This window comes from Streptopelia decaocto, assembly GCF_964273445.1.
Source record: "Streptopelia decaocto genome assembly, chromosome: 5".
In the NCBI taxonomy this organism is placed as follows: Eukaryota; Metazoa; Chordata; class Aves; order Columbiformes; family Columbidae; genus Streptopelia; species Streptopelia decaocto.
In genome coordinates this window covers 22863757-22882121 of record NC_138659.1, presented here as the reverse complement: position 1 = coordinate 22882121, position 18365 = coordinate 22863757, and the positions used below count along the sequence as shown (strand labels likewise).

Sequence of the window (18365 nt, the reverse complement as noted above, 5' to 3'; positions counted from 1 at the left end):
GGGTGCTCCCCAGCTGAGTACCTTAGGCAAGATGTGGCAACCAAATGCATTCAGTTGTGGTTTATGCTAATTTATTTCATTCTTAATTAAAACAGAGCAGGGACATTCACATAAGGGATGTCACTTACAGCATCTCAGTTGCTACTTTAATTTCTCAAGATGATCAAACTCAACTGTCAGAGCACATCTGACTCATTGGTGATGGGCTGTTGAGTGCCCAAATCACCCAAACCAAGCAGTAGCTCCTGAATCACACAAACACTTCTGCAAAATTTTGCCTACTCTCTTTTGTAATTGCTTAATGCTGTACTCTTGGCCATGAATATTATAATTATTTTAGCAAACTGAAATGAATTGCAAATTTCTAGTAATAAACTGTAACAGATGTACTCCACTGGGTACGGCACCAGTTGGTTTAAAACATGGAACAAATGGTGGGGCAAGCCAAGGACGGAAGAATCCCCATATGTTTGCTCCTGTTGGAATTCTGCAGCAGGAGCATGGCTCCAAGCGCAACAGTTGCAGAAATCCAAAAGGACTACATAGTGCAGCATGTCCCAGAATTAAATCTGAAATAAAACTGGCACAGAACATACTAAATCACACATACAACATAAAATTGCTTATATTCCCACTACCTAAATAATATACTGTCTTCCTAAATCTTGGATTGCTGACCAAGGTGGCTGTTCTAGCTAGAGGTCCCTGGTGTTTAAGAACCACTCAGAAGTTAACTGCCTGAATGTGAAAATAATGTAAATGCTTTTGGGTCTGCTAAACTGTCAGAAAGGAAAATTAGTGAGGGTGTTTTCTTCCTATTCATTTCAGTTCCCTGGTTGGTTTTCTCCGGCTTATGGCTAGGTCAGACATTTAGTAAATTTAACAAATAAATTCAGGCAGGTCAGCCAGTAAATGGAAAATTACTGAGAAGAAAGTTCTAGAGGGAGTGTTCCAACCAACACTTAATGTATGCACCCAGCTAAACAAAAACAAACCACCATGGACATGCAAGGAAGGAATCCTGAGACCTCCACTCTCAAACACACTGGCCATCTGACCGAGGTGGGGAGCTCATTGGTGAGGAGAATTATTTGGGCATCTGTGATCTTGTTTGTCCCAATCCTATGCTTATTCTGCTGCATAAATTCTCATTCTTGCCAGATGAGCTGTTGTTTGAGCTCTCCAGATGTTGAAAGGGCAAGACTCAAGTTCCCCAATGGAGGATGTGGGTACATAATACATCACTTTTCAGAGTACTACGAACTTTGGATTTCACATTAAGATGCTATTTGTACAGTAATGGAGAACCTAGGAATTATATATTTAGTGTTTTACATAAATGATCACATTTATTTCATTAAAAATGAAGTAGGCATGAATCCATTATCATCAATGGCTGCAAATCAGAATATAACACTGCTGTATTTTTGTAGAAATCTCTTTAGGTACCATGTTGATGGAGAAAGAAGTAGGGCTATGAGTAAGCACATAGAAGTAAATTCAGCCTGTGCCAAGTACACACTTGTGGCACAGTCACACAATATACATAGTGTAATAGAGTTAAACTTGCAGCTTTGCACAACACTGATGATTATGGGCACCATGAAAGTATTATACTTTCTTTCATTATTTCCATAGATTAATTTGAAGCCTTCATTTTGGGAAGAAAGCCAAGTGGTCTGTCACTACAGAACACAACTCAATATATATTGCAGATGACCCTCAAATACAACTACCTTAAGGAATTCCTATATTAATAAATTATTTCTTTTATGCCTTTTAAAAGGCAAACATTATTATAAGCTTAAGAATATTAAAGGATGGTTTAATTCCCTAATACATCCTCTTCTAGAAGGGAATGTATTCATTATGACTAACATATACTGACTTAGGTTGAAAATATCCTAAAATGCTAAAAACTATATGTAATGTACATTGAGAATGACTAGGATGCATAAGTGACAGCTACTGTTTTTAAATTTTGAGAATTTAGTCATAAATGGTTATGTTGATCTGTGCCAACACAGTAGCACACCACCTGAGAATAAACTCAACATAAGCTATTCATTAGATGTTTATTGCTCAGCTTCTACTTTAAAGGCTATGATTAAGAAGACTACACAAAAAGTACTAGCTCTAGTCTTCACTATCATCTATTAATGAAAAGGCTGTAAAAGTTTTAAAACACCATGTTATATTGCAGTGAGTAACTTATCAAGAATCTGAATTACTATTACTCCAAAAATAAGTGATTTCAAGGCAGTCATTCAGGATAAGACACATTCTGCAGTTGCGAGTCCTGTTTCTGATACAGCATTTCTGGGTAAATCAAGATAGGTTTGGCACATGCTCTGTGATGATCCAACATAAATTTCTGGTATAGAAATTTAATTTCATTAAAAGTGTCACACACATTTTATTACCATCTCATAAAGCCACCCTTTTAGTTGAAATCATAAGAAGCTATTGCAATTAAATCTGATTTTTAATTAAATGCATATTCAGCAAAAGAAAATATAAAGTTATGAAAGCACTTATGCTTATTAGGAACACTCCAACACCAGCTGGGGGTGGCAGGAGGCAGAGAAAGGATGGTGTTAAAAAAAGTACCATTTACATCATAGGTGGGACAACAGTAACTTCAAGATGGTCATCAAAAAGTCCTGCTAGTCTAGCATTGTCTTTGTAAAATATATTACATTATTCTATATTTTGGAAGCTTTTCTTTAAAGCACTAAACTTTGAAGTCTTCAGCTTTCCCGTTCCCCTCTCTTCCCCGCCAAGTAACAACCTTCGCAAGGTGTCCTGGTTATGTGGACCTTATCCCTCATTCAAAACAGGAAATTTGGTCAAAATTCAATAGTTAAGATTACTCTTAATAAACAAAGTAGTAATTTTCTCTTTTGATGGATTCTGGTCACTTTCTCTAGATTGTTCGGGAAGTTTCTCAGGAACAGCCCCAAAACACCTGCAGAAGTTCACCACGTATCAATACACATACAGCCACCACCAAGCTGCTGAAAACACAACTGCTTGCATGCAGACTATGATTGTGGGTATAAAATGTGGTGTCGTGTTATTTGCTTTCTTGTAATATACAGCACATTTACCTAACCTAGCCCCTGCAATACACAGGTTATATCCTCTTTTACTCCAATTGCTTCACACAGCATCCTCAGCTAAACTCTTTTATATATATCAATTAAAATTCAGGAATAGGCTAAGCATGCTAGGGAATGCATGTGGAGAGCAATTTAACCCACCCCATTCCATTAATCTACCCAATTTCCTTAAAAAGAGTTGTAATCTCCCTCACAGCAAGTAACATTAAATGTATTGCAAGATACATATGTTCACCAAGTGAACATAATGAGAACATATTTATTTTTGCTAAGAGTAATGAGCATACTAAACAATTAATTTCAATACTAGTGTTAATTCACTGACGGAAACAAGTACCTGGAGTTTTTCCCCTGATATTTTCTAGTATGTCTGAACACGAAACTAATTTTATTAGCGTTAGTCAGTCAAAGACCAAAGAACTCAAGCTAGAAGTATTTGTTTTCATGAGATTAGATGACCCAGAATAATGAATACTGTTTAAAAATCATGTCAGTTAAAGAAAGATGACTAAGGCAGAGTAGATGTGAGAAGTAAAACATGATTTAGGCAATTCAAACTGACGGCTGCACGAAGCACAAACAGATGCAGCACTTCAAACACCATGTGAAGTCCCTAACTACAGACTGTTTCAAAAAGATGGATCCAATTTGAAATCACTGTATCTTTGAAACTGAGTCCATCTTTTTGAAACAGCCTGTATTACAAGTGGAAATTTCATTACCAAATAGACAAGAGCAAGTTCTAGTCCTAGGAGAGTTTGTAACACTAAATGACAGAGAAGATTTTGAAAAACAGGTATCCGTGGTGTCATGGCTTCCAGAAGCTAATCTATGTTATTTTTCATTATTGAAAGAATAAGAGAAAATGTTGTTAATTTCTCCCTCATGATAAAGTATGAGAGAATATCTCATAAATTTATAATTGTGTCAAATGTGTATTTCCTTACTGAAGATCTGAACTAATGAAAATCACTACTAACAACTTATATAACCTGGCTGATAATACATCCTAGGAATTCATCCAAAAATTTCAAAAAGGAGTAAAGACTGTGCCTTTACAGTAGTTCAGGACTGGTTTAATTGTGAGGCAACGAAGACCAGAGAAAGCTGCATGAAATGACCACAGATGTCAGGGGAACAGTGTGATCAGCCTTTGGAGAACCCAGTTCTAGAACCAGAAATGATCCCAGACAGCATGGGAATCAGAAAGGAAACCCGCAAATAATTCATTTTGTATATTACCAGATAAGTTTTCTGTTACTGAGACAAACAGCTGCATGTGTGAGCAAAGTCAAAAGCTGACTGCAAACCCATTTAAATTACCGTATAACATAGTGTGACAAGTCACAACCCTCTCATCTCTCTCAAAGATAAACTCTCCAGGTGACCCTCTGTGCCCATGTCCAAGAACCAGCAATTTACATTATTATGATCTCAGCAAACCAGAGTCTTCAAGGTCTAGAGAGCTGGAAGATGGGACTCTGCTTCAGTGGCGAGACAGACAGCCTGTGATGAGGAAACATGACAGAAGAGCACCAGTGCGGTAACCTCTTGTGGGATGGGGCCCAGAAGCCGACAGGCTCTAGGGACTGGGGCCTGACCCTGAATCCTGGTGCATATGGGGTGAGGGAATGCAAAAACACCTGGAAAAAGACTCAACTTTTAATCACAAGATTTACTTCTTCTCTGAGCCACACAAACTCAGAGTCTCGAAAACAAGCAAAAACTCAAAGACCAACAGATGATCTTGTGGTAAGCGTATTCGAGCTGTGCGCTAACCATCACCGCCTTTAGCACAGCACTGAAGTACTTACATCCTCATCTCTACATTTACACGTTGCTTTAGATTTCCCCATAAGACAGACTGCTTCTACATCAGAACATACACCTTTCCAGCTTCTTGCACTTCTTACACAGCCTCTAATATTTAGTGAGAGTAAGACTGTTCTTTATCCTGTAATAATATCATAGCATACCAGTATCCTAGAGGTGTAGTCTTATATCCATTAGTAGATACTTAGAAAGTGGGGTTTCCAAAACAGATTTACCACTACAGATTTTCACGGTCCTCAGATTTCGCTGCAGTATGTAAATACTGTCTCTTAACAAAATGAGCAATTTTCTAAATCACTCCCACCAAAGTCAGGAATGTCTTAGTTACGAATATGTCTATATTAACTGAAACGTGGTATATCTCATGCACTTTCTGTTATATAAGCAAAGTTAATGCATTACAGATTAACAAAGTAGCAAAATTACACAACCCTAAACATGGTTTACCCAATTTTGTTGATACATTAACTTTTAGATTAGGAGCTTGATTTCTCTACCCCAGCAATGCACTTATGCTAGGTATTACTGTAAATTCTGGAAGGTTTTTTAAAATAGAAAACAAAATTGTTACTTGCTTCCCATAGATACCAACCACTGTTCTCTACTGGAAGAGCTCTGAGTGGCAAATTACTCTGCATGCTACCTCCTTGACACAGCTAATCTCCGCAGAATCGCCTTCACCCTCACAGAGAAAACCAAAGTGAATACTCGCCCTTTGTTCCTAAGTATCCAAGTAGTATCCCAGCATTCAGTGAATCATTCACATATTTAACACAAGCACGTATACATTAAAAGCCACACAGCTTAAATCAGGCTCAATGAAGTTCTCAGATCCAAGGCTTCTCCAGGAGCACCTTACTCTGTGATAAGATCACATTTTCACACCATAAACAATACACCACACCAAAAGCTATTAGGGTTAACATACCAAATTCAGAGAAGGCCTAGGTAAGCACAGGTCTTGTGGATTTGCTCAAAGTTGAATTCACTATCATATATTCATTTTGCTGACTAGAACACTACTTAATTTACAGCCTTTAAAAACAGAGGGGCTTACAATTTGGCACAGCTATCCTTCCACACCTACATTTAGCATTTTAATACATTTTCTTTCTAACTGGACAGTCTTTAATCACCCAACCACTTAGCCAATTGGCTAAGTGTGAAAAACAGAGCAAATCATGTCACAGCCTTGAATCTTAGCTTCATGACTGCTGTTACTTTAAAAGTTAGCACATGCATGGTCTCCACAGTCTGTGAACCCACTACACTCAAAGTTACCTTCTTTCATCTTCCTAATACAAATATTTTCCTTCTTTACAAAACAAAACTTAAAGCTTCAGAAAATATTTAAGTTTGCATCACAGATATAACAGAGGACTTTTGTTTCCTCCCAATAGTATCTATCTATGCCTGGATCCCTTGCACATCAAATTGCTCTGTTACATGAGGAATGCTAATATTTATAACTGCTCACTCATATGGAGCGTCACTTAATGAGTATCTCACAGCAAAAAGGATTATAATCAGACACATGCACTGACATCTCACTTGTGTTTTTCTGCAAGAAGACAAACAGATTGAATGAGAAAGCAAGCTCAATTGCACTTGGAAATAAGTTCAGTGCCAAAACCAAATATAGGCCATTGTATCCCCACAATTGAACCTCACAATTGAACCTCACAACTGAACCTCACAATTGCGGGTGTTTGCTTAACCAAAACCCGAACTTTCATTAGAGATGTCAATTAATGAAAAGTGAATGCTCTACTGACTTTTGATTACAGGAGAGAAATTAGCATTAAAAGTTATTCCTGCTTTAAGTTTAATCATTGGCAAAAAACAGTGGAACTAATTTTAGCTGAGCAAAGCAATGTTCTGAAAACTTTTGTAAAAAGGTAACTTTCAAAGTCCAATAAATGAACCTGAAATGCAAGGATGAGAATGACAATATCCACCCAAAAGATCTAGTGTATTCAGTATTTGAAACACACATGAACATTTGTATTTGTTCCAAGAACATGCCAACTATCTATCAGTACTGATTTTCTAAATCTGTTGCAACATTAAGAAGCAACAAGTAAACTTACCTATGTGCAACTAATGTGCAACCTTCTACAAAAAATTCAGTAGCAACTGTTTAATACAATGATAAAACACAAAACTGACAATGGAACTACTCATTTTCTAGTAACTTTGTGTATACATCAGAGCATCTTAATCGAAAAGAAGAAAAGAATCAGCACGTAGAAATAAAATGGAACTGTGAAGGATTTGTTAATTATATACTATAAACAGGAAGGGTTTGATGTGTGAAGTTACATATTAAAATATTTTAAATGTCTGATAATTGAAAAAATAACACTGCCAATTTTCAAGCAATAAAATTAACAGCCCATGTAAGTAAGGCAAGAGGAAACTGTTGCCAATTTTTCTTTTTCCTTTTAACATGTCATTGTCTTCTTTGGAAGAAGTTCACAATGATCCTATGTTGACACCTTTAAGCAAAGAAATGTGACATTCCAGAAATACACAGAGCATCATCACATGCATTACGGATTACAAGAGAACATATACCAATAATGGGGAATAAAAAGCAAAGCAATTCCTTGGAGTTCTTCACTCTTATTAGACAATTTTGACTTTTAAATCTTGCTGACATCAATACTGCTGAATGTTTGGGGCAGAGGTGATACTCTTTAAAAAACAGGATAGTCAGATTCGGTTGCCCAATCTAGAAACACGCCAGCCAACATCTGGATTCTGACCTATCATACTTTGTCACATGCTTATACAGAAAATTTATTTTTAAAATACTTTATAAAGGGTGTGATATGTAGTACTTACTATTTTCTAACTCTTTTACTTATTAAGACAAATCACATTTCTGCTATGTGACCTCTGAACAGGAATTTGGTCTTTACCTCCTTCAGTTTGACTTTACGCCAGCTCTTCTTTTAGCTGTTGTTTGCTCTTTGGCATAATAGTCTAATGGTTACCAGAGTCACCCTGGAAAGGAAGACCTCCATCCACACATTCCTGCCTTCCACTGACCAGGGTAGAAGGCAAACCTGGATGAAGTTAAGCTGATTAGCTGTTAAGCTAAGATTCTAAAAGCAAATCAGGGAGCAAATATGACAAGAACACTGCTCCAGCACTAGAAGAGCTTTGACCCAACTCTCAAGTTTGCTTATATATTTTTCATTAAGGGCTCATTGATTAAGTGCATAGAGAACTTTAAGCTGGGAGTTAAAAATGAACTAACTTTGCTTTTGTCCTAAATACTTACTGGGGTTTCTAAATCAATTAATTGTGTGTCCTCACCTGGTGCCAAGGTTTGGCAGCATGCAAGCTACTCTGCTTTACTTAGGAACAAATATTCTACAGTCTTCTGAAAACTATTTCTTATTATATCCTAACAAAGAAGAACTGCCCCTTACGCAGTCAACAGTATTGGTTGCTGCTGACATTTTAATCAGACTGTAGGGTTTTTGAGAGTAGATAATATTTTCATTTTTTCTGTTCTGTATTCATTTCATTCCTGCATTTTATTAACAGCATTCCAGAACAGCTTCTGTTTTGGTTATCTTGTTTGATTTTTTTTTCCCTCCCAACTCTTTTGTCACTCTCTCACTTCCATCTGTTTTGAAGAGTATGTATAAGCTTACTAAAATCTTTTAAAGTTTTGTGCTGGAACTGAAAAAAATGTATGATCAAACACAGCTTTAAAATTGAAGTGGAGTAAGTCTTGGAACCACCTCTAATCTCCCATCTTGTGTTCCTGTCATTAGCACACACAGGCACCCACACACACACACCCACAAGCATGTGAGTGAATTTGCACAAGCTGACTTCGTCCCTCAGATTCTGAAGACTGCCGAGATCAACTGGGAGGGAGGTAAACCTCTAACATGGATGAACACATTTTTTTAAGGCTGAAATCAGATTTTGTATTCACCCGTATTCCAAAATATTACACTACACATGACACTTTGCACTCAAATCCTCACACCAATTACTGATAACATTCCTTAAGAGTTAGTATGTAAACCTGAAACGACACACTGAGGACAGTGGGCTTTCATTTCATCAGTACTAAATCAAAGCCAAACTTGGTACTCATTTCCATTTTTGCCCTAAGTGATGAAGTACTTCTTCAATGCTGATTTAATTTACAATTAGAGTTTTCCTAACTGCAATGGCTACACCCTATCTCACAAACCTCATTTTAACCTCAACATGTGACATAATATGAAAACAGCTGACAAAAATAATCGACTGCTTTGTTATAAATAAGAATGCTTAAAATTATTTTTAAATGCCTCATAAATTGACATTAAGTCTACTTTATTTATTTCAGAGAAGTTCATTTTATTTCCATAGTAATATTCCACAATCTGAGCACTTAAAAAAAAAAAAAAAAAAAATCATTTTTCTCAGTTTTAACTGTCAATGAATTATCCGTCATTTCGAAGATATCAAGAAATCATGACTATTCATTTTCAATACAAAGCCTTTTACATTTCAGCTGTCATTTTCAAAAAATCATACTGAAAATAGTGTTTCTAAGCAGAGTTCAGTTGCAGTGTAATAAGTAATAATTTCATCAATTAGCAGTATTCAGCATCTACTGAGATTTCTCTCACTATTATTTTATTCATAGAGTCCTTTGTGGAAGTAGCATACTAAAAAGATTCATTTATCCCTCAAGGTTTTTCATAAATGTGTCATACATCTTAGAAAACAATTGGTTATTATTCTCGCTCAAGCTAAATAACTATAATAACTTCCAGGTGTAAAACCTCTTTTTACACTTCCAATCTTCTTTACCCATATTATGGGTCTACATTTTTAATAACCTATTCTAAAACTGCTACCTACATTCACACACACGCTCTGGAGTTTTGCATGGATGCTAGACATGCCTGGATGGGAGGGTTATCAGCTTATTTTTAAGAGCAGAATAGAATTGGGTTTCACAGAATGTCCTTCACAATCAAGGCAAAAACAAGCATTTTATAATAAGCTAGATGCTGGGATAGATGCTAAGAGTGCGACGGCTGTAAAAGAAAATGCTGTGATTGTTAAATTCAGCTATAGCTTGCTTGCAGCGCCTATTTTATTTCTCCTTCCCTCTAGATCCCTCCACATATTTATCAGTCCATTTTCCTCAGCCAGAAGAACATGTCCTTCCTCTGTCCCTTCATCTCTAGACTGCGAAGGGCAGCCTTCAGAGCACAATATTATCATTCCTTAATCAACTAACAGAGGTGCGACTGGGCGGTATGAGGACCTCTCTCAAGGCTGGGTAGACAGCCCTGTGCAGAGCACACAGCACAACCAAACATCCCTGTCTCAGGAAACAATAGCCCAAATTTCTGTGATGCACCTCCTATACAGCAACCTGCTTCATTCTCTCCAAGTTGGTAATAAATTTTGATGACCAAAAAACCCCAGCCAGGACAGTTCATTACAACAGAAGAAGCTTCAAATTAAACAAAGCCTCTCAGAGCACAACTAACAAAGCAGCTTTCAATTTTTCTAACTCATTTCTACATTCTCAAAGTGGTGTGCACAGGTATATCTATTTAAAAAACTGCATACACTGGCAAGATACGTAAAATCAGACAGTTTGGCTGCCTGGACACTTCTCCCTTTAATTACATATATAATTGTTTTTGAACCTGAAATTAAAATGTCAGAATGCACCGTGATTGCTTTTAACTAACGACTACCATCCCATCTAAATGGAGATATTTAAATGGAACACCTAGATATTTTATTAGCTTTCAAATGAAGTCACCAGCAAGCCTGTCTGCCTTCTCCCATTTGCACCATTGGTGTCAAGTTGAACTGGAAAGGCCAACCATTTCAATGAACTAAAATAAACGTAATTTTAAGGTCAAGTCACTTTAACACTTCAGGCAGCAAATGTTATACTGAAAAAAAAATTGAACCTTGGCTTAAGCAGAGATGAAAGGTTTGGCATTTCAAGGATTTCATTGTGTTTATCACTGTAAATTTACAAATAAAACCTGACATCATGGATTTTAATATTTATCATATAAAATAAAACACTGGAAACATCTTTAAAAATGAGATACTAAATCACTCCCACCACTCACAATGTGTGCTAATACACTGACATGTGAGGAATTAAAACATCTCATGGCTTTGACTAAGGCTTACCACTGTTTAATGTGGAACCTCACACAACATCACGAATACACTTCTGGGTTTGATATAGACATGCTAGTCATCCAGATGATGTAGTTCCAAGTGGAATAAACCCCTCTTCTGCTGTAAGGCAGTTAGGGAAGGTCACACAGTGATTTCCGAGCTGTCTCAGGTACAGAGTACATATCACAATTGCTTCACAAAAAGATTCTTGCATTCTTCCTTTTTTCAAGGAACACTGGATCCCTTTGGTGTAAATCTGTGCTGATGATGGTAATTCTACTACAACTTAACAGGCTAATAGCTTATGAATCAGATAATATTCAGAAAAAACTCCTATACATATCTTGATCTAAACACTCCCCAAATATACTTGCTTTGCCATTTCATCCTCACTGTGTCTTCTAATTTTTGTTGTTGCTGTTGCTTTTTTCTAATAATATTTATTAAAGAATCTTGCCCACTTGAATCTTATGGTCTTTGTCGCTTTCTCATCTGCAACAATAAAAAAGATTTGGGTATTTCTTACATTTGTAAGAGTCTATGAGCAGAAAAAAAGGAATTTAAAGTCAAACTTAAAACCCAGTCTGAATCACCTGTTATTTCATAAAAGAATGCACCTGGCCAATTTGAAGGCAAAATGTTCCTATTTCTAAAAAGCATTATTATAAGAAAAACTGTCAATTTAGTTCCTTTTCTCTGCTTCTCCAAGTACCAATTTGACCTGTATATACCTGATTTTTTTAATGTATTTATATTTTTAATTATGACATAGGATTTGAATTGAATATAGACGAAGAAGACAAAATGCCCACCAAGAGCTGTGTAACAGATCTGTGTTGGCATCTTCTACAAACCAATACCCTTCACATTTAAAGACACCCAAGATTTATGCTGTGCTGATCTGCAAGAATCCTGCCCTTAGTATACAAATGACAGCAAATGAAAATGAAAAGACTTTGAATAGCATGCCCACACAAACGCCACCCTCTGAGCTTCTGATAAGACATTTATGGCCAAAGGTTTCCTAATCCCAAATGTTTGATTTCTTTGCCAGATCACATACTTGCTGAAGTCTCATATAAAGGCACAAATCCTGCTCTTCTCAAAGGTGACAACACAGGCCAAGGAGCAGAGTGTGTAACACTGTACTGATGAAATAAAAAAAGGAATAGAAATCATATGCTAATAAGAGGAGGGAGGTTGCCAGGCAACCAGGGACGGAGAGAAAGCAGTTTTTGATTTGAACTCTGTGCTGTCAAAGGTTGGCGTAGCCAGAACAAACAGAAAACATTCAATTCAGCTTGTCTGCAGCCACCAGGAATTTCAGCTTTTCTCAATATTTTAAGTAGAAGTGTGCTCCTGACCCAATGGCAGCTATGTTTCTGCTCCTTGGGTCATTTTACTGGCACTGGCAAAATGCCATAAGATGGGACAGGCAGTAGATTTTTTTTGAAGTATCCATTTGAAAAGCAGTAGCATGTGCCTTTTGGTAGCACAAATTGCACCATGCATGTAGACTGGTTTGTAGGATGTTCAGCTGTTCAACGTTGGGTCCAAGCAAATCCCAGTTGATCAGATACAGCCACACCTCTCTCGGCTGCATGGAAAACTGTTAAATTCTGCCCTGCTGCTAAAACCGTACCCCTTCAAACACCTCTCAGAAGACTGCCCTGCATCACCACCACTACGCTCTTGGCACATCTGATGGGCAAAATCCTGCCTTACAGATCTCAGCTTCCTACATCAATGTGTAGTTTTAGTTTCCTACAAGATGTAACAGTAAGCAGAGGAAAGAATAAAATTCAAGTCCAGTCTACAATATAAAATCATCATGAAATCCATTTACGTAACAAAAAGGAAAATTAGTTTCAGTTCCTTCTTTTTTTCAGAGTTGTTATCTGCAGCAACAACCGTTACTAAGCCTGTGTTTCTCATAAGTCCCAGGAATGAGAAAAAGTGGGAGCAGCAGGTATTATTTTAACGACTTTCTTACAAAAAGAGTAAAATTTTGAAAGTGTGGAAAAAAATGAAAGTTGAATTCATGAGTAACATTAAAACTCAAAGCTAAAGGGAAAATGAAAAGCACAAGAGTTTTTATTTTTCCACAAAATAATTATTTTGGAGAACTTGACTGAACATCAGTGCCACAATTTAGCAGACTATCGGCAGAGGAGGCAAGACCATATATAATTCTTTGAGCATCAACAGGATTTGAATATACAACAAGAAAAGATAAAATGTTTCATACAGGAGATTCTCCTTCCTACTTGCCAGACCAGGTTTTAACTTGATGAGTAAATCATATTGTTCAGTTCTTCAAGACAGACATGATAATTGTGGTCTATAATCTTCCACTAGGTCTTTGTAATCATGCTATAATTGCTGTTCCACTCAGCTAAGAGTTTACTACAATAAAACCACTAAAACAATGAAAGAGCTTGAGAAATTCATTAAACAAAAACAGCTAAACAGGAAGTTTTGTTTCCTCACTGATTGCTTGTCAAATGACCCTAGAAAGACACAGCCATCAATCTGGAACTGCCCTCTGATCACCACAGCAAGCTATAAAGCAATAACTTTAAAAAATCCTTCATATTAAAGCTTCATTATGGAACTTCAAACAACCAGCAACTATCTACAACAGAGGGAGACACTGTAATAATTGTGGCTTTTTAAAATAACAGTTTGCCCAGATGAAAGAAAGCCAGCTTCAGCTATTTATTCACATAACCTTTGTTTGACAGTTTTGCAAGCCATGCTGACTAGTAGGATTCCCTGCTATCTTGCTGGAGGCTTCCTGTGTTTTTACACTGTTCTTTATTTTTCAATTCTCGCCTTGCTTCTCCCTTTAGAGGACACCGGGCTTAGCTCTCAGACATAGCTTCCAGGCACTGCCTTAGCTGCCTGCAGTCTTTTACTGTTCTAGTCCATTTGTACTGGGAGAAGAATAAGCCTGACAAGCGAAATTTGCTTACCTTGCTGTCATAGCCCATGCTTTGTAGTACCTGCTCCCCTACCAGGGAAAGAAGAACCATCACTGCTATCAAACCTGCTACTTTAAGCAGTATAGAAACTGCAGGCTCTACATAGAGCTTCCTTGAGGCTAAGGGGCACTTCCCAGGTGGTCCTTGTATGCAGCAGGGTGCACAGCATAAGAAACCCTTTTACCCTATCTACCCAACCCTGGAACCAGCTGCAGCCCTCAAGTTCAGGTATGCTGACTGAACCCTTGGTGAGCTGCTCAAACAGGCTACAACCTCATTCCACATTTGTTAGCAGCCTTCAGAGAGCAGCCTTCAGGCAGCATTTGGGGTTTGTGTGGTGGGCAGTTGTTTGGGTTTTTGTTTGGTTTGATTTATTGAGGTTTTTTGTTTTGTTGTTTTGTTTTGGGGGTTTTGTTTTTAATAATAATAACATTTTTTTGAGAAGACCTTATATTTTAATCACAACACTCCTAGTCTTCCATAATTTGGAAAGCAGACTTCCAGAATAAGATTATCTGTGTAATTTCTCCATCTTCTTCAGTTAAGTAAAAAGATTTCAAGAACAGGACACCCAGAGCCTGAAGCTGCTGGCTAAGCCAACCAAGGGAGATGAGATTCCTCAGGGACAGCTTCCTGAATTTTTTCTTTTATTAAATAACTTGGAGAATTTGCTGTGATTTTAGCTACTTCTAGCACAGACACTTGGCTCCTGTTTAACCAGTATTCTACCTTAACTGCTTAAATAAATGATAAAGTAGTACTAAGACTCCAAAGGTCATATTTAATATTTCCACTATATGAACTATGTTGTGTAAGATGCTAACCATTGAGATAAGTTTAATGAAATAATTTGTTCAGTTTTTATACTTTAGCCAAGAAAGTGATCAAAACACTTAAGTTGTGCTGCCAGTGCTCATGTTGATAGATTGCTCCCCTCAACAACTAGTTGTATAAGAATATGTATCTACAATGATATAAACTTAGCTAACACACACTTTCCCTTTGTCAAAGAAAAAATATGTTTTTATTGAAAACACAGAAAAAAAAAGAGTCTAATGCAGGGGAAAAAAATATCAACAATAAACACAGAGAGCTGCAATTACACTACCAGTAATTATTAATACATTCATCTGGGAGACAAATCATACAGCAACTAAATTTATTCAAACAGATGGGGAAAGGCCAATACATTTGGTTAGAAGTAGACTGCCTTGGTTTCCTTGCTAATTTAAATGACTGCTGAAAATAAAAACACAGGAAGATACTGACCAAAGTTTATATTTTCAACCTCAGAGTAAAAGTAAACACTAGTCTGTTTCAATGGCCATCAGTTAGTCTTCTAAATCATGTACTGCTGCATACTACAACCAACACACAATCCTACAATAATATATTGTTCTTTGAATCTCAGTCAAACATATCTAGAAATGCAAAACAATGTAATCTCAGAAATATTTTGCATTAAAAAATTGAGGAAAAGTACTCAAAAACCTGTGCTGCTGAAATCAAACCTTTGTAATAGGAAAATGAACACCTGAAGAAAAATCCCAGATTGGCTGCTCTGAAAACACTGAGCTGGTAAAAGACAGACAGTACTGATTTCACACCACAGTGCCTCCCTAACTTCCAGGAAGACTTCTACAATAGTTCATCTGTCCCATCCATTCCATGTTTCAGTTTTATTGGAGTATCTGTAAAAGTATTTCTTGACATTAGTCATGGCTTGAGCAGCAGCTCTGCTAGGAAATCGACTGGACAAAAACTCAGTATAAGAACTGATGGTAAATTTCAGTCACGGCTGACCTAGAGGTGTATTCAAGCTGCTGCTGTGCACATCTATGTATTATGGCTGGGCCCTCAATATACTGCAATAGCCCACGCTAAACCTAATATTCTAACCTAATATTTTAAACTTCAGGGCATATCACAGCAAAAAGTTGTGCCAGGCTGGAACAAGACTGACAAACTACAAGTTGTTTCGTATTCACTTTGTTTTTACTAGACTCTCTCTAAGAGCTGACGCTTACAGTCACGTGCAAGGTCCTGTGAGGTGAGGAAAGCTACCCTGAGTCCTAGCTGTGCCAGTTGGTTACACTGCACCAGCCTCTGTCCCACTCCACCTCACCTCCGCCTTGCACCAGGCCATGTGCAGATCCTAATTCCAAGCTCCCAGTCCAACCTCGCGGCAATGAATGTCACACAAAAAAGTCAAGTGCCGCAGGTACTATAAGCCCCTTGCAGCAAGAGTGCTACTTCTGCCATCCTGCTCGGCATTCCCTGCAACTCTTTCACTCCCTGGAGACACGGTGTCCGCACCGACCAGCTCAGCTTGGTCCATAGCAGAACCATGAAGAGCTGAAGGCCCGCACATCTCCAGCACCCACAGACAGCTGCGGTCCATTGAGGCCAGGGCCGTGAGAGCTCGAGGCCCGTGAAGCCGCCCAGAGCCTCCCTCGGGCCACGGCCCCGAGCTGCCCTGCCCCGCAGGAGCGCTGCCAGAGCCGGGCGGACACCTCACCGCAGGACACGGGGCTCGCCCAGACCCAGCCCTCGACTCCACCGATGGGGAGGGACAGGAGGCGGCGAGAAGGGGAAGCGCCGGGCACCGCCCCCTCACGCCCCTCGGCCACCCGATGGCCCCGCTCACCGGGGTGCGGGAAGGGGACGCGCAGCCAGATCCGGAGGGGAGGGTCGGGCCGCCGCCCCCGCTGAAGCTGTCCAGGTGGCATGCCAGCCCCTGGGGTCGGGACTGCCCGCGGCCAGCCCCGCGGCGGGGCAGCACGGCGGAGCGGGGTCCCGGACGCCGCTGGCGGGCAGCCGCAACAGCGGCGAGGCGCTTCCTAGCGCAGCTAAACTTTGCTGGGCGTTCCCGGCCCGGGCGCCGCCGCTGGGCAGAGCCCCCTCCCCGCTAGCGACAGCCGTACGTCCCGGCAGGACGAGTCGGTACCTCAATGTCCACCGGGTCCCGGCTCAGCACACGAGCCATGGTGTCCGCACCGCCACCGCCTTCCCCCGGCTCCCCGCAGTCCCAGAGTGGAGCGGAACGGAGCGCGGGAGGAGGCGGAGCCGCCCGCCCGGACAGCAACGCCCAAGTGGGCGGGCGCCCCTCGCTCCGGGGCCCGGGCCGCCCCGCCGGGCAGAGACGCTCCGGGTCAGGGCGGCCCGGGGGGAGAGGGGCCGGTGCCAGCGGGACGGGAGCGCTCGCGGCGGGCGCCAGCGATCACCGAGGGGAGAGGACGCGGCTCGGCAGAAATTCTCCACGGGGTTCACGGCGCACCGCCCCCGCCGGGAAACGGCCGCTCAGCCGCAGGGCCGCGGCACCGCCGCTACCCTAAGGGCAGGTGCCCCGGGGCTCCGCCTCGCCCCCGGCAGGTACCGCAGCCCCCTCGCCAGCGCCCACCACCGGCCTCCCCCGTTCCTCTCGGCAGAAGGGGAAGCGAGGCCGGGGTCACACCTCACCCTGGTTGTTTTTCCACTCCACAAAAATCCCACACAAGCAGCCTGCGCCAGGGCCGCAGCCGAAACACGGCCGCACTCAGGGACACAGCCTCTCTCCTGCCCAGAAACAGAGAGGGAGGACCCTTCCCGGGATCACACATGCACCCTCCTGGCTCGGGCTGTCCCCGAACCTTCATTCTGCTCCCTTTCGGGACAGCGAGCCTCCCCCTTCGCCCCCTCAGAGGAATGACCCCCCAGAGGCCATTCTGCCACAGCGGCACCGGCCCACACAGCCTCTGTGCTTTATTCAGTTTCTTTCCTCCCACAGAATTACAATCCCAAACATTGCTATTGTTTAATACCACGAACACAATATTTATGGTAGCACTGAAATAAACATTCCCGCTGCAACGTGCCTACAGAGAAGTTCTGCCTTCCCTCCTACCTTAAAAAACAGCAAAACCAACTATTCCCCACTGTGGGGGGTGGGGGAACACACCACCATAATATCCATTTCTAGACAGCACTTACCACTTTCAAGTAGCCATATCTACAATCCTCCAAAATATGAGAGCTTTTCTCATCATATCACAAGAATAGAGGAGTTTTAACGATGACTAGTCTTTGCTTTTCCTATTTTCATGCTAGGCAACTATTATTTGCCTTATAAAAAGCCTGGAAAAGTGTAAGTAGCTTCTGGACACTGATGACCCTTTGGGTGCAGTAGAGAATATGTTTGCCTTTTCTCTCCCTTTCATGTCTCCGGAGAGAATGCCTCTCACTGAATAGCATGGAATTTTTTCTTTGC

The 18365-nt window shown here is 40.2% G+C and overlaps 1 protein-coding gene across 1 annotated transcript in view; it reads right to left on the bottom strand.

Moving 5' to 3' along the window:
* The window catches only part of DPYD (dihydropyrimidine dehydrogenase), a 345406-nt gene extending 328230 nt beyond the window's left edge, over nt 1-17176 (bottom strand). Inside the window, exon 1 of the mRNA XM_082053772.1 lies at nt 17067-17176. Within this exon, the coding sequence (XP_081909898.1) occupies nt 17067-17105 (39 nt within the window). The 5' untranslated portion in view covers nt 17106-17176. The remainder of the gene's footprint in view (nt 1-17066) is intronic.
* Nucleotides 17177-18365: the final 1189 nt, after the last annotated feature.